At 37.0% G+C, this 15,130-nt stretch overlaps 1 protein-coding gene and 1 long non-coding RNA gene across 9 annotated transcripts in view; one reads left to right on the top strand and one right to left on the bottom strand.

Moving 5' to 3' along the window:
• LOC148300557 (IQ motif and SEC7 domain-containing protein 3-like) overlaps nucleotides 1-14,293 on the top strand; it is a 111,541-nt gene extending 97,248 nt beyond the window's left edge. For 6 of the 8 annotated variants that reach the window (XM_088274619.1, XM_088274617.1, XM_088274620.1 and 3 more), the window contains 10 exons: nucleotides 820-951; nucleotides 1,592-1,697; nucleotides 2,759-2,976; nucleotides 3,866-4,046; nucleotides 4,683-4,892; nucleotides 5,777-5,914; nucleotides 6,417-6,543; nucleotides 7,749-8,028; nucleotides 8,232-8,362; nucleotides 8,875-14,292. In XM_088274619.1, the coding sequence (XP_088130745.1) occupies nucleotides 820-951; nucleotides 1,592-1,697; nucleotides 2,759-2,976; nucleotides 3,866-4,046; nucleotides 4,683-4,892; nucleotides 5,777-5,914; nucleotides 6,417-6,543; nucleotides 7,749-8,028; nucleotides 8,232-8,362; nucleotides 8,875-9,110 (1,759 nt within the window). In that variant the 3' untranslated portion in view covers nucleotides 9,111-14,292. Of the gene's footprint in view, nucleotides 1-819; nucleotides 952-1,591; nucleotides 1,698-2,758; nucleotides 2,977-3,865; nucleotides 4,047-4,682; nucleotides 4,893-5,776; nucleotides 5,915-6,416; nucleotides 6,544-7,748; nucleotides 8,029-8,231; nucleotides 8,363-8,874 lie in introns of all 8 variants that reach the window. The other 2 variants (XM_088274623.1, XM_088274622.1) reach the window with 1 other exon arrangement.
• The window catches only part of LOC148300555 (uncharacterized), a 134,742-nt gene continuing 128,722 nt past the window's right edge, over nucleotides 9,111-15,130 (bottom strand). Inside the window, exon 4 of the long non-coding RNA XR_015838930.1 lies at nucleotides 9,111-9,185. This is a non-coding gene — a long non-coding RNA (uncharacterized LOC148300555). The remainder of the gene's footprint in view (nucleotides 9,186-15,130) is intronic.

The raw sequence follows: 15,130 nt of genomic DNA, 5'->3' as shown, positions 1-15,130 counted from the left end.
TTAATAAAATATATGTGTATTTTAAAAATTTATACAAATTAAATATGGTTGCTCTACTGTGCCGAAGTGACTAATTTCCATTAGACAAAATTGTAACATTCATCGACCTGGGCTGGTGAGACAAAACACTTACATTTAGGCCTTACTCGCAATCTGGATGGTTCAGTATGCGTTCTGCTGCGCGAGAAGCCGGTTGTGTCTCTGCGCACAATTTTTGTTTAAAAATATTTATTGGAATTTGACTTTTTTTTTCATGGGTGTATTGGCCTAAAATTTCAACTCGAAATTTTGACTAAATGATACATTTTATAAAGTTTTCAACGTTCTGTAAAGTGGAAAAATATACCAAGTAGTTTGAAATGTTATATATATGTATGTGGTTTAAATGTAAAAGGGTATTTTATTCAGACTAAAAGCTTTAAATATGTAACAGGGATTTAATAGTTAGTGTTTTTTGGCAGTATACCCTCCGATATATTGAAAAAATGTTTTTATAATTTTTTTTTAAACCTCCGTACTTTCGATAATCCTTTTCATTTCAAAACCATATATTTATTTACCTTACCTTTCAATAACTCTTTTCTTTTCAAAACCATATACATATTTATTTTTTTAAGAAATACTTACCTTTTCAATACAAAAATGATATTTTAAGCAAACAATTCAATTACATCAAATATTACCTGGGTTTAAAGAAAATTAAGTTGCAATTTATCATATATTGGGCCTTTAAAGAAGAATAAGAAATGGGAAACCGAATCGGCAGTGCGGCAGTCGACATGGAGCAGAGTTCATTGTTAGTTTTGTGTGTGTGTGCAGCGGGCAGCCGATGATGGGCATGGTGGGCAACCAGCACGGCTCCATGAGCTCCGTGCAGTCCTCGGGCTCCGACTCCAGCTCCGTGGAGCACCACCGCGCCGCCGCGCAGAACTACGACCTCAACCCCGACAGGTCAGTGCCCATTACCCATTCTTCTTTTATATCGTCTTATGCTTTATTTATTGATATGTATGTTATGTATATTGATTATGTACGGTTCTGAGACATGGTTGCCTGACCCGAGATGAAGAGCATAAGCTTTAATAGAAGAAACACAAATTGATTTGTGGAGCTGATGAAGTGGATGTTTTATTGTTGAAATAAAAATAAATTTATATCCTGTTGCATTTTGTTTTATTTTGCAGGTAAATACATGAATAAAAATTTTTATACTAAAAAAGTATTACACAACATTACATAATTTTTAATCTTTTTTTCCAATACATATTTTAGTTTTTGATAAACGTCACCCGTGATAAGATGATCATTTACATTATAATAAATATTATTTTAAAATTACGAATATTAAAACATAAAATATAAAATATTGTAATTTAAACAAACAAATACAGTTTAGCACAGTAAGAAATTGAAGTATGCAACAATAATAATATAATTAGCTGACTTTATATTGTCAGCCGGTATGGTGATTTTCTATTGTCTACTTACAGTCTCCCTCTGTTGTATTGTCTTGTACTCTACTATAGTATTACAACTAGTTTGTGAATATAGTCTGATGAATTTGTGTCATAAGTGAACGCATACTCTGCAGGTACTGCAATGCCGTGTGGAAGAGACAGACTCCGGGAAGTGTGACGCGGGAATACTACATGGCCCCCGGAGAGAATCCCGAACACATGCAGGCCCAGGCGCTCAAAGTGAGTCTACCATACTTATCCCATAGATTCGGGTGATACTATCCCCTACGCCAGATGTACCAATATCAAATCAATTTATTTAATAATTAATTTATACATAACAAACTAAAAGCAAGAAGACTCTTGTCAAAGATTTAGAAGAATCCCAATTCAGAATTCCCCCTCAGATACGTGGAACAAACAGATCAATATCCGACGTGATATTGTTCAGCATAGCGGTAGCTTTTTCTTCAGGCTTAACCATCAACAGGTTGGTCCTGTGTATAGGAATGTGAAACAATCTATGCCGATGCTGTCTTAGGTAACTATCAGGAACATGCAGGCCGATGCTACAGATAATTTCAGGATTATCGATCATACCGCGCAACAATTGATAAAAATGCGTAATCAAATACAAATTCCTTCTAGTCTCTAAACTATTGTATCCAATCATACCCTGGAGAAACTGTCGGGTAGAGCCAAGGATAATTTTTAATTTTTGTTTCTTTAGTTTGCTTACATTACATTTAATACAACAAAAAAATGACTCTCAATTTACATCTGCTTACAGTAAACATTTATTTTTAAATTCTTTCAGACTCTTTTCATTCTTCATACATTCAGGCATCTCATCATACATTTTCAAACCCCTACAAATTATACAATTTTGCGACTCTGCTTTTTTTCAAAAATGGCAGTCTTATTTTATCCTTATTTCTAGTACTATAATGTTCATGAAAATTTTTGTTTAAAACTATTTTATCCTTAAAATGTTTGGGTAATTCATCGTAAAAAAATTATAAATATAAAAAAAATATTGTAAATTAGTCTCTTTTTTATAGGTACCAGTTGAGTTCTTCTCTCATATTTTCTACATTCTTATATCTAATTTTGAATAATCTCTAATTTATTAAAAAAATAATCATTTGCCAAAATAATGTTGAGCAGTAATCTACATGTGGAATAATACCCGTACTCTCTCATGTAGAGATACCTCAGAAACTTCTTTTGGACTTTCTCCCCCATAAGAGAGTACTTAAGCTCATGTGGCCCCCAAATCATTATCGTGTTTTATTGTCAAGGTTTCGGAGACGGTTCGCAAGCGGCAGTACCGGGTGGGCCTGAACCTGTTCAACAAGAAGCCGGAGCGGGGGATCCGCTACCTCATCCTGCGGGGCTTCCTGGAGAACAGTCCCCGGGGGGTGGCGCGCTTCCTCATCACCAGGAAGGGGCTCTCCAAGCAGATGATCGGAGAGTACCTCGGGAACCTGCAGGATCCCTTCAACATGGCTGTGTTAGAGTGAGTAACACAATATGCTATAGACGAGTTTGCTCTCCATTTGGGAGGAACTATCACCGAAAACAAGCGGTGTCCCCTGAAAATCACTAACAAAACGGATAGCAATTCCGTTTATCAACTTACTTTTACTTTGCCATGACTTCATAGTAGTATTGTTGTCTAAATTCCATGTAGTACTTTTTAATAGATTTATATTATCCACTGACACTTGGTGATGGAATTGCATTTTAATATATTATTAGATTAAAACCAATATTTTTAGCTTTTCCACTTTATTTTTATTTGACCAGCGACCGGGTTTCGTCGTTACCGACATCATCAGACTGGTGGGAGGCTATACAAATTGTTATGTTATATATAAAACAAGGCAGGAGTTGATAACCATGATTATATATGGTATAATATGTAGTATTCTATGCAGTTGTAGTATACCTACGGGGTTTCCATGGTCTCTGTGTTGCACTCTATTGATCGAAGTTGTTTGCAGTCATATGTGGTGTGAGTAAACGAGGAGTTATATTTCAGTGGAAAATTTAAGGTTATGATTTATGTAAACTTTTTCCTTTATTCAAAAAAATTTTCATTTTCTGCAGTCGGTTATTTTTACAAAATGTTTATTGAAATGGAATGACATGGCACCACTAGTGGTGCATAATTACCTTAAATCTATCATGTAAAAATGGGAGGACTCATTATCGTATCATTATCTCGCAGCTTTGTAGGGTGTTTGCTCATTTTTAAATAGCTTTCTAGGAGCTCATATAGATTCAATACTTATTAAATGGTTCTATGATGAAGTCCAATCTATATCATGGAACAATCAGTATGATAGGAAAACAACAAAAGGAGTCATACGACGTTTAGTATTTTGTAATGTGTTTTATTTCAGATGTTTTGTGAGCGAGTTGGACCTGTCGGGCATGCAGGTGGACGTGGCCCTGCGCAAGTTCCAGGCGTACTTCCGTCTGCCCGGAGAGGCGCAGAAGATAGAGAGGCTGGTGGAGGTGTTCAGTCGGCGCTACTGCCTCTGCAACCCCGACCTCGTGCAGCGGTTGCGGACCCACGACACCGTGAGTACTCACTCCCTTACCTCGTATAGTTGGCACTGTACTGTACTGTACTCTGTCTGCCCTCTGAAAATGGAGGTTTCCAGTCTAGTTCCTTCGATTATGTCATATTTATTGCATAAAACATATTCCACTCTTGTAATCCAATAATCTGGAGTGGACTGATTACCTCCCTAGCTTTTTAATAGTGGATAATCATTTCATTAATTGATTCGGGAGTCACTTTGTGGTTATATGTATACATTTTTAATTTAAGTTTTACTTGGTAAACATCACTATTATTGTGGCACGTGTTTCAATGCATTCCGCATCATTTTTAACACCCATACCTTCATACGGTGTTTGAAAATGATGCATTAAAACTTGTGTCACAATAGATTTTAAGAAATAGTGGTATTTACCAAGTAAAACTTAGATTAAAAGTTAAGTTAACACTGTGTCTATCAGATGGGGTGATTGATCTATAGAGTGCAGACAGGGATGAAAGAAAAAGAATTTTGTACATAATATATAATATTAAGTTTATAATTCCAGAAGAGGTGTCTCATTATATTGGAAGGTGTTGGTCCTATTTGAATTCAGTACTTTTCTTTGATGTAAAGTTGAATGCAAATAAATACGGAGTGAATGTTGTTGCAGATATTTGTACTGGCTTTTGCCATAATAATGCTGAACACGGACCTGCACACTCCGAGCCTGAAGCCCGAGTCGCGCATGTCGCTGGAGGACTTCATCAAGAACTTGCGCGGGATCGACGACTGCGGCGACATCGAGCGCGACATGCTCGCCGGCATCTACGAGAGGGTCAAGGCCAGCGAGTTCAAGCCCGCCAGTGACCATGTCACGCAGGTAAACTAACCGCAACAGTGGCCAATGGCGAGTGGCCAACATTCCCATTTTAAAATAATTTGTGTCATTTGTCCAGGGAATAAGCGTGTTTTTAATGCTATCTTTTAATTTAATGCTGTTTTTAATATCTCAAAAGAGACATATCAAGTCCAGTGATTTACAAGGCCTGCGACCTATCGTCAAGTGATTAATTAAATTATCAACATCCACCGTTCTGCTCATGATTGGGCAAACATATTTGCTCTGATTTTGAAACTATTGTTTCCTTTCCTTGACATTTCTTGGTGGAACTGCATTTTATATAATAAAATAACAACTTTATAGTTTTTTCACATGTATTGGAAATGTATGTGGAAAAAAATATAAAGTTGTTATTTTATTATACATTATTTCTTTATATGAAAAGGACCATTCCCACTACCGTAGAACGGGGCTACTTGAACTTTGATGTGTTACTTGAGCCCAGTACTAAAAAAAATTTATTTAGATCGTGGTATCGATCGAAGTATCGTGACATTAAGTTTCTCCTGTAAGGGAAACAATTTATCATGTCGATATGTTTATTATTGTAGACCAAATACCGATTAATTTTTTTTTTGTACTGAGCTCAAGTAACACATCGAAGTTCAAGTAGCCCCGTTCTATGGTATAGTTTTTATCTGTTTCAACAATTGATCAAAAAAATTACATAGTTCGTTCATAAATGTTCGTTCATACCGTCTGACGTTGAGACGGTGAGCTGTTGGTGCTGTTAGGAAAGTGATGGTCCTGGGACCGAGTGAAGGGAAACATACACGAGAGGTTGACGAAGCTTGTATAGTGATTTCTCACAAAAACGGCACTATATAAATTATCCAATAAATGAATATTACTTTGTTTTGCAGGTGCTGAAAGTGCAGGCGACCATCGTGGGGAAAAAGCCGCAACTGGCCCTTCCCCACCGCCGCCTCGTGTGCTACTGCCGGCTGTACGAGATCCCGGACATCAACAAGAAGGAGCGCCCCGGAGTGCATCAGCGGGAGGTGAGTCTGGTAGAAGGAAGATTGACGGTTCTTATTCCCGGAAGACCTGATGATGGACCCGCAAAACCAGTCCATCATTCTGTCTCGAGGGCTGGGATGAGTCGTATCCATTTTGAGTGTGTCCGAATCTGGATTATCTCCAATTTGGAGTTATTTTTTATATTATTTTTGACATCTCAACATAGATGAAGAAGAATATGGAAGTCTGGGGGTATTTACAGGGCTTACGACCGTCATAGGCTGGTTTAAAGTGATCACTTCACACACATGTAACATTCACCAATTCTACATGATTGGTGAGAGGAATTCTATTCACCAATCATGTAGAATTGGTGAGTGTTACATGTGTGTAAAGTAATCACTTAAACCAGCCTATGACGACTGTAAGCCCTGTAAATATGCCCAGACTGCATATCCACCTTCCTTCATCTATGTTGAGATGTCAAAAATAATGTAAATGATGATATCTTTCTGTTGACTAAGTTTTGGTTTGGTTTGGCAGGTGTTCCTCTTCAACGACCTGCTGGTGGTAACCAAGATTTTCAGTAAAAAGAAGTCCTCGGTCACGTACACATTCCGACAATCCTTCCCCTTGAGCGGCATGAACGTGTCCCTCTTCTCGGCGCAACGTAAGTAACATTCACACTATTTGGCAATTTATTTCTGTGAACACATGCCCTGTGTAACATGCTTTTGACAGGTCAAAGTTTACATGAGAGAGGTCAAATTATCAATAAAACACTTGCTTGTTTTTTACCACTTTACTTTATTATTTTATATTGTTTTGTTACTGCTAGTTTCAGAACCTGAGTCTCCAGTTCTCCAGTTCTTTGGACACGTTGTGAGTGGCAACGGGGATGGCCTAGAACGACTGGTTGTGATCGGTGGCCTGGAGGGAAGAGAGGAAGAAGAAGATCCCCACACGATGGACCGACCAAGTTCAGGCAGCAGCAGGCACCTCGGTGGTTGGAGATCTACGTGCAGCGCAGTCAAGGGATAACTGGAGAAGAGTCATTGCTTCCACAAGGGTCACAACCCTCTGTAATGAGGAATAAGACGGAGAAGAGTGTCTAGAGTCTAGATCTTCATATATATAGTATTTTCACAGGTTTCACATAATCTCACTCATATTATTTATTGTTTCAGCATTCACTCTATGATAAGACATGATGATTAAATTATAAATAAAACACTTGTTTTTTACCACTTGAGTATTATATTGTTACGACTAGTTTCAGACGCTACAGATGCTTCCATTCAGTTTATGTTGAAACCTGTATTTGGAAGTATTTGTAGATTTTGAAACTGATTGTAATTATGTAATATTCAAATGATAAAACACAGACTATTATAATTTAATCATGTCTTACCGTAAAACAATAACGAGTACCGAAACTATAAATAACACAAGTGAGGCTATCTAAAACCTGTGGACATACAATATATATGGAGATCTAGACTCTCTAGACTGACAAGTTTCCTGGATAAGAGACTGGTTTAGGAAGAGTGCCACGTCTCTCAGCCCGCAATTTGCGGAGCGGGAGATGGCCCTCTTCCAAAAAACACCTTCCTCATTCTTCTTCCGTCACAGTATGACCCTTGTCGAAGCAATGAATCTTCTCCGAATTTTATCCCTTGACCTACCTGCGCTTAACACTCCAACCACCTTAACTTGATGGGTCCATCGTGTGGAGATCTTCCTCTCCATCTCTTCCCCTCCAAGCTACCGATCGCAACCAGTCGTTCCAGTCCATCCTCGATGCCACGCGCAGCGTGTCCAAAGAACTGTAGAATCAAGCCATCCAATCTTGCTAATATTGAATGACCATTTCAGATTACATGTTTGGGGTCCGGCTGACGCGGCGCGTGGACGGGCGGTCGCTGGTGGCGTTCAACGCGCGCAACGAGCACGACCGCGCCAAGTTCGCGGAGGACCTGCGCGAGTCGGCGGCCGAGATGGATGAAATGGAGGCCATCCGCATCGAGGCGGAGCTGGCGGGGCGCGGGCAGCTGGCCGCCTCCGCGCGCGCCCCGCCGCCCGCGCGCGCGCTGCCCGACAACCGCGACAGCGGCGTGGACGTCGAGCTGGAGGCGCCGCACGACCACGCTCTCGGGTAACTGCAAACTAAATTAGGAACATTAGAACAGGGCTGTGGAAAGGTGGGTAGGCCCCCCTAGGTAGGGTCATGGGAAGTGGTGGGCCTGCACTGGAAGAGAGTCACGTTCAACAGAAGTCCAAGAGGTCAGGAGGCCTGTTTTCAATACTGGACATACAGTAAGTAAGAATATATAGTAATATGGATGTGTCTCGTTACAGGGAAGTGCCTGTCGGTATGCAGTACCCGCAGACGTACCCCCCGCACCCCTCGCACAGCGCCGGCCACGCCCCCAACATGGTCATCAAGAGGAACGTGCTCAGCAACTCGCTGGTGGACATCAACGATCCCGGTAATCTTTTTCCCTACTTCTTGTTGTCCGCGGGCACTGTGGCACTGTGTCAATCTCTTTGTGTGCCTGCCTCTCCCAAACACCATACCATGTAACAGGTGTTCGGGAGAGGCGCACAAATAGCCTGAAAGACAGGTAGATGTACATGCCTGCGTTTCAGGCTATTTGTGCGCCTCTCCCAAACACCTGTTACATGGTATGGTTTTTGGGAGAGGCAGGCAAACAAAGAGAACAAACAAGTATTTAGCTATTTACCTACCTGTCTTTCAGGGTACTTGTCCGCCTCACCCAAATACCTCATGGACACAAATAAATACCATATGTCAAATCATAATACAGAATAAAATACCCCCCATGTATAGGATGCAGTCCACTCTCTCTCCCTCCCTGCCCTTAGGAAGAAAAAGGTGTGTATTCCTCACCTGAACTGTCTGATGATTCAGCATATCCTTGCCGCGCAATACTCTTCTTATTCTCCCTTCAGAAATTGAATCTCCTTTCTCTGTGCACAGTGGCCCTAGCGCAGGAGCGCCTGCAGCGGCGCGGCTCGGTGGGCTCGCTGGACAGCGGCATGTCGGTCTCCTTCCACCACTCCCCGTCGGCGCGCGCGCTGCACCCCGCCCCCGCGCACGCGCACACGCACTCCGCGCCCCCACCCGCCCGCGCGCGCGCCCCCGTCACCAACGGGCGGCACGCGCGGCCCCGCATGCCCGCCGCACAGGACAAGGGCAAGATGACCGAGGTCTGAGGGGAACCAGACAAGAGGACCGAGTGATGGTTACTGCACCCCGGAGCTGGAGGAATGCGAATGGTGCGAGCATATCTGAAATTCAGATAATATAAAATTCAGTACATTATGATTCAATCAATACCTCTGTAATTTGAATGGAGTTACATAATGAAATAAATAAATTACCTCTGGATATCTGGGATAATATGCTCTCCATACACGTGTATGTTCCGCATTACCCCCTTCCCACCTTCTTGCAAGAAACAATTGAACCGCTGACACGGTAAATTCCAGAGCCTGTAATAGCAGAAATGCGCTAGAATGGGACTGAGATCCTTGCCGCACCTGTTGAATCCTTGTAACAATAAACACCTAACAAACAACTCATCAGACTGTACTGACAAGATAGGGGCCTGACCGGGGCTAACTAGACTGATGGCCGATTCAACATCCGCTATCTGAATAATGTCGGTTGTCCTCAGATGTGTGAGCAAATGTGAAATGAAAAGTTGGATGGCCGCGCGGAGCTGTGACAACCAACCGACTTAATGCTGCTGCAATGTTTTCAAAAAATTACAAATGCAACCGTGCAACAAAAAAATCAACTGATATGTTTGGTGTTACCATTTACAAACATAAACAAAATGAATCTTTTAAAGAAATCTCGTAGATTTAAGCTAACAGACATGGGAAATCATCAATGGCAGACGTTTTGTAAATTGTAATTTCATTGGCCAACGATTTACGAATGTTTTGTCGTTGTATTGATAAATTGACCGACTGTTAAAGGACAGGGAATAATAATATCGAGTGGTAAATATGTGTGTATAGATAGGCAGGCGCCATGTGTGCGGAATCTATTTAAAGAAAACATTTTCTGAAATGCAACTTAATAACATAAATTGTAAATAACAGTGAATATGTTACCCGGGAATATATTGTTGTGCGTTTAACTCGAGTCATGTACATACGTACACGTAGTTAAGTGAAAGTGTAATATAATGCATAGGGAACTATTTTCTATTCTGTAAGGTATTTATTTTTAGTATTAACATTGTTGAAAATATTACGATTAGTCAAATTTCAAAGTGATGTATAAAAAGCGATTTCAAAATATGTATTATACTTATACTTTAAGGTGTTCCGTAAAATAAATAGTATGTATTTTGGCGATAGTGATATTTGGAATAGCAAATAAAACTGAGTTTTGAAAACACGAAAATGTCGCCGCTCTTTTATTTGGCCTGTCATTTGAGAGAATTAGAAATTAAAATAAAATAAACACATTACGAAAGAGAAGATCTAACAAAACAACAAATATAAATCACAAGACAAGCAAAGTTGTAGATTGGTATTATCTAAAGAAAATCTACATTTGAAATAAATTTATCCTGGGTGATGTGATGTATTTTTTTAAATAAATATAAATGTTCTTACTATATAAACTAGTTTTTTGGTTGTTATGCCATGTAACAATCGTTTTTACCATCCTCACAGATACTATGGCACCAAAATGAGGTGTAAAAAAATGAAAAAATTGAATGAAATAATTTAAAATTCTTTTCATGATTTCAATAGTATTATGGGATTTTTGACAGCATCTTATTGGCCGTGAAAACCTAATAATTTAATAGCTTAACATATTATATGTCACTGATTCTCATTCATTTTTCATAATGTTTTCTGATGTGAAATTAGGGAATTTAATGATAACCATTTAAAAAAATAAATCTTAACTCAATTTTGTTTGTGACTATAGAAAAACGTACTTTAAAACACAAGCAATATGAGGTGTATGTATATATTACGGTCGTTAATGTTGAAATATTTTTTTCATTTGTTTCTTCTCTTTCTATTTGTAGTACATATTTAGATTAGCGGATTGTGTAAAAAAAAAATACAAAATGATTCCAATATGATGCTAGGTGAGTGAGTAATACACTTGATATCTATTTAAAAAATTTATGTACGTATTTGTTTTTTTTTCTTTCCGTTTTTGTATTGTAAGAAATTGCCAAATTGTGGCGATTCTGCCAAAAAAAATACAAATTCCGCCGCATTCTAAAAAATATTTTAAAGTTAGAAATAGTTAGGAACAAATTATATTTTTTTCATGTTCCGTGTTTCAAATTTAACATCGACACGTCCAACGGATAGTGTGAGATCCGCATAAAATGCAAAATTAGTTGTGAATACTGATAAAAATATAAATTTATGTCAAAATTACTACATTTTATTGAATACTAGTACCAAATGTGCCAAATTTCAAATGCTAGCTAATGTTAACTACATGCTTTGTTATTGTTTTTAAAAAAAGATAGAAAAACTTCAATTTGCTTTTCCTGTAAATTATTTTTTGCTGATAGAACTTTGATTGTTGGGCGTGTTGATATGTTGATATAATTTACATTACAAATTGAAATTTGAACCTGTCTTCCGCAACGTGAATGAGAGAGAAGATAAGACATCTATCTCATTTTTCTGTTTTATCACCATTTTTTTCATGATTGTCATGTAAATTATATGCTTTTTTTTCATATTGGAAAAATATTTGATTTTTTGAAATGAACATATTTCGCTTAAACGCAAAATTTCTGTTGGTTTTTCTAACACCTATCCACAGTATATACGAGTCAGTCCAAATCAAACAACGCCACCTCAATTTGACACTTTTACAATACAATGCAAGAAACAAAAGATATGCAGTAACAAAAGATAATATTTATACAAAATTAGTTTGCGGCAATTTACAAATGGTTTACGAGATAACTCTTCATCAGGAGTGATATATCTTATTCTCACGGTGTTCTGTTCAAAAGGGCTTGACATATTATTTTAGTGATTTAAAATATTTTGGTACTAATTCCTTGCACTAACTAATGAATGACGTTTGAAGTGTAAATTTAAGGATACAACTTTCAACTTTCAAGTCATTAATCTTAGATTGTAATTGTATCTAAACAAAATATTGATCGTACATTATTATTACATTATGTAATTTAACTAACAAAGTACCAACTCAGTAGATTATTTTAATACATTTTTTAACATGTGATTTTGAAATTCTTATGTCACACAATAATTACTTTTCGAAAATTTGTTATTTGAAATAAAATAACATGGGGTTGAGAACCCGGTTATTTTCACTTACTAACTAACCCCACGCCACTTCTCCGCAGGGGTTGGCAGAGAGAATACAAAGCCACACCACTCTGTCTTTGAAAATATTGATTTGCAAGTATGCAATTCATCGTGTATCAAAGTAATTTCATTTATTTATTGAATTGACGTTTGGTTTGTAGAATTTCATCATAATCTACTATTAATATACATCAAAATAGGACATTATCAAACGGTCAAATGGTATTTTTAACGATAGCTCCTACACCTAGATTCTGTTATTGCAATAACTATGCTGTTGTCAGAGGATTGATTTTTCGAAAATAACACATTTGGAACATCTAGACAATTTCCAATAAATATTCATAAACAAAGTTAAATACATTTTTTTAAATCACCGCTAAAAGCTGTGTGAACGTTTTTTAACTTATCCAGCAAAAATACTTCAAAATTTAAATTTTTATCCAATACGAGGTTGTCAATAACTAAGCGAGCGAGTGTCAAAAATAACCGGATGTGAATTTTACAATTTGAAAAATATTTTGTACTGAAAATTTTCGCATGCTTTTATGTAAATATTTATATGTATGTACATATAACCGAATGTTTAAAAAAAAATGATTCAGTTTTTTTATTTAATAAAAAAATAACTCGACTCCCATTAGTGGTTTAACTTACTTATATAAAACTAAAATTGAATGTACATATTTAATATTTTAATGTGTTTGTAAAACGTTTACCACAACTAACCAAAGATTCGGAATGGTTGAAAACATCTTGTATTTTTATTGTTGATTTTTTTTTTTAATAAAAGTTTTATTTGTTTTAAGGTTCAATTTCAAATTAATATAATCTCTTTTGAAGAACTTTGATTACCGTCAAATCTAAAACTAGTCCAATGTTTTTTGGTTTATTTCATAATACAGTGAGTTCTTTACAGTTTACTTTTTAATAATGCCGCTACTGCAGAAAGCTTAATGAGCTATTGAAACGCACGGTTAACCTACGATTACATAATTCACTAAGGAGTTCCAAAGGATTTCTCATCAAATCTAAAAGTGCTTATAAGCCAAAATTAATCATATTTTTTAGGCTATTAACAAAGTATTTTATGTTTAAATTGATATTAAACACATTTTTTTAATTTCCTGAGTAGTGAGTCCATTGAACAAACGAGCGCTAATTGTAAAAACCTTTATTCGTTGTATTCTAATTTTAATTCATTAAAGAAAAATCAGCATACAAAATTACCGCATCACTTTAGAAATTAACCAAAAAAGTGTAGAAATTATGCTGAATTTTAAATATTTACTGCTTCTTTCTTGTGTGTAAACAAAAATGTCAAAAAACTTAATTTTTTTTCTCGTGCAATGTTTGCAAGTTGAAAAATAAATTGACGCATAAACAACTTACTGTATTATATAAAAAAATTGAAATTAAAAGATATCTTTGGCAGCTGTTTATAATATCATTCCCGCACAGGCAAAAATCACAAAACAAAAAAGGCTATTTTGTTTCGAATTCACAGAATAGTCACAAAATTGTGAATTTGAGAAAAAAAGATTAAAGGTTTGTCAAATTTATTAAAATATGGATTTGTAGACGGTTAATTCATACAACAATCAATATTTTTCAAATACATCACAATTTCAAAATATTAGTAAAACTTAAATTTAAAATACACACATTTTATATAGTAAAAGCTTGATTACCGTATAATAATTAGCTAATAAAATCCTAAAAGTGTAACAGTCAAAATATAATTTTCACGACATCAAAATTTCAAAGATTAATCTGTAAAACTATGTACAAATGTGTTTGCTACTTGTCCATACTCATTTTGCCTGAACGGGAAGATATAATTGTTAAATTAGACTTTATTTTGTTCAATAAGTATATACCAGTTGAAATAGAAGCCAGTTGATAAGTGTATGTAATGTAATATATTCACACCATCACTATATTTATATAATCTAGAATAAGGAGATGAAAGTACTTTGTATGGAGATTGGGATATCTGAAATGACGGGGTCATTATAAAATAAAGCAATTCAACCAATTATCTGCTCTTTTTACTTTATCCTCTTCCTACCTAAATGCACTAGTATGGCAATCACAGCGAAAAGACGATTCATCACAACAAAGCCTTCAAAAATACTGATTTAAAAATATAAAAAAACATCAGTCTAGCTGACGTATAAAAAAAAAAAATAGTTTAGGGACCTCGGTATGTGTGAGCAATGTACTACTCATTCGATAAAGACCACATGTTGTAACGGGGGTGGTCTTTGCCCATACCGAGGTAGAATAGCAAGGACAGTGATTCTTAACCGGGGTGCAAGCGCTCACTAATTTGAGGCGTTTTAAAATTTTTAATTTTTGTGGTATTCGGGGTGAACTGGGATTCGAGGCTGTCTGCGAAGGCTTTGTGGACGGCACAACACCAGTTGCGTCCCGCGCTGATATGAACAAAACCGGAGAAATCTGAAAAGGTCCGAGGAGTTCCGAACGCACCGAGCAGAACAAAACCGAGCAAATCCGATGCTGAAACCTGGAACCCGAAAAGTGACGCGAATTGTTTGAGTCGTCGACGGGAGCAGACGCGTAATTTAAATTTTATCTTCACTTTGTAGGCGTCTAGCTACACCGCCAAATTGGCACCGCCGAAAAATACTAACATGGCGAATTCGCTACGGAGATTCCCGAACGAAATCAACGATCGCGACCAACCGATGAGAAGAGGACGAGAGTCGCCTACACCGTTTGTCCACGGCGGACGTGTTTATCTAACTTCACATTTTTACTTCCATAGTTCATAAATTCATTAGATTAAGTATTTTTAGTAATTATCAAAATTGTAGTGTACGCGATTAGAGAAAATTAACGATCTGTAAGTAAGAATAACATTCTTTAAATAT

Source organism: Brachycentrus maculatus, unplaced genomic scaffold (assembly GCF_059751285.1).
Source record: "Brachycentrus maculatus isolate JH-2025_06_01 unplaced genomic scaffold, ASM5975128v1 h1tg000693l, whole genome shotgun sequence".
Taxonomy (NCBI): Eukaryota; Metazoa; Arthropoda; class Insecta; order Trichoptera; family Brachycentridae; genus Brachycentrus; species Brachycentrus maculatus.
The sequence above is the reverse complement of the archived record's forward strand: the minus strand, read 5'-3'. Positions and strand labels throughout refer to the sequence as shown.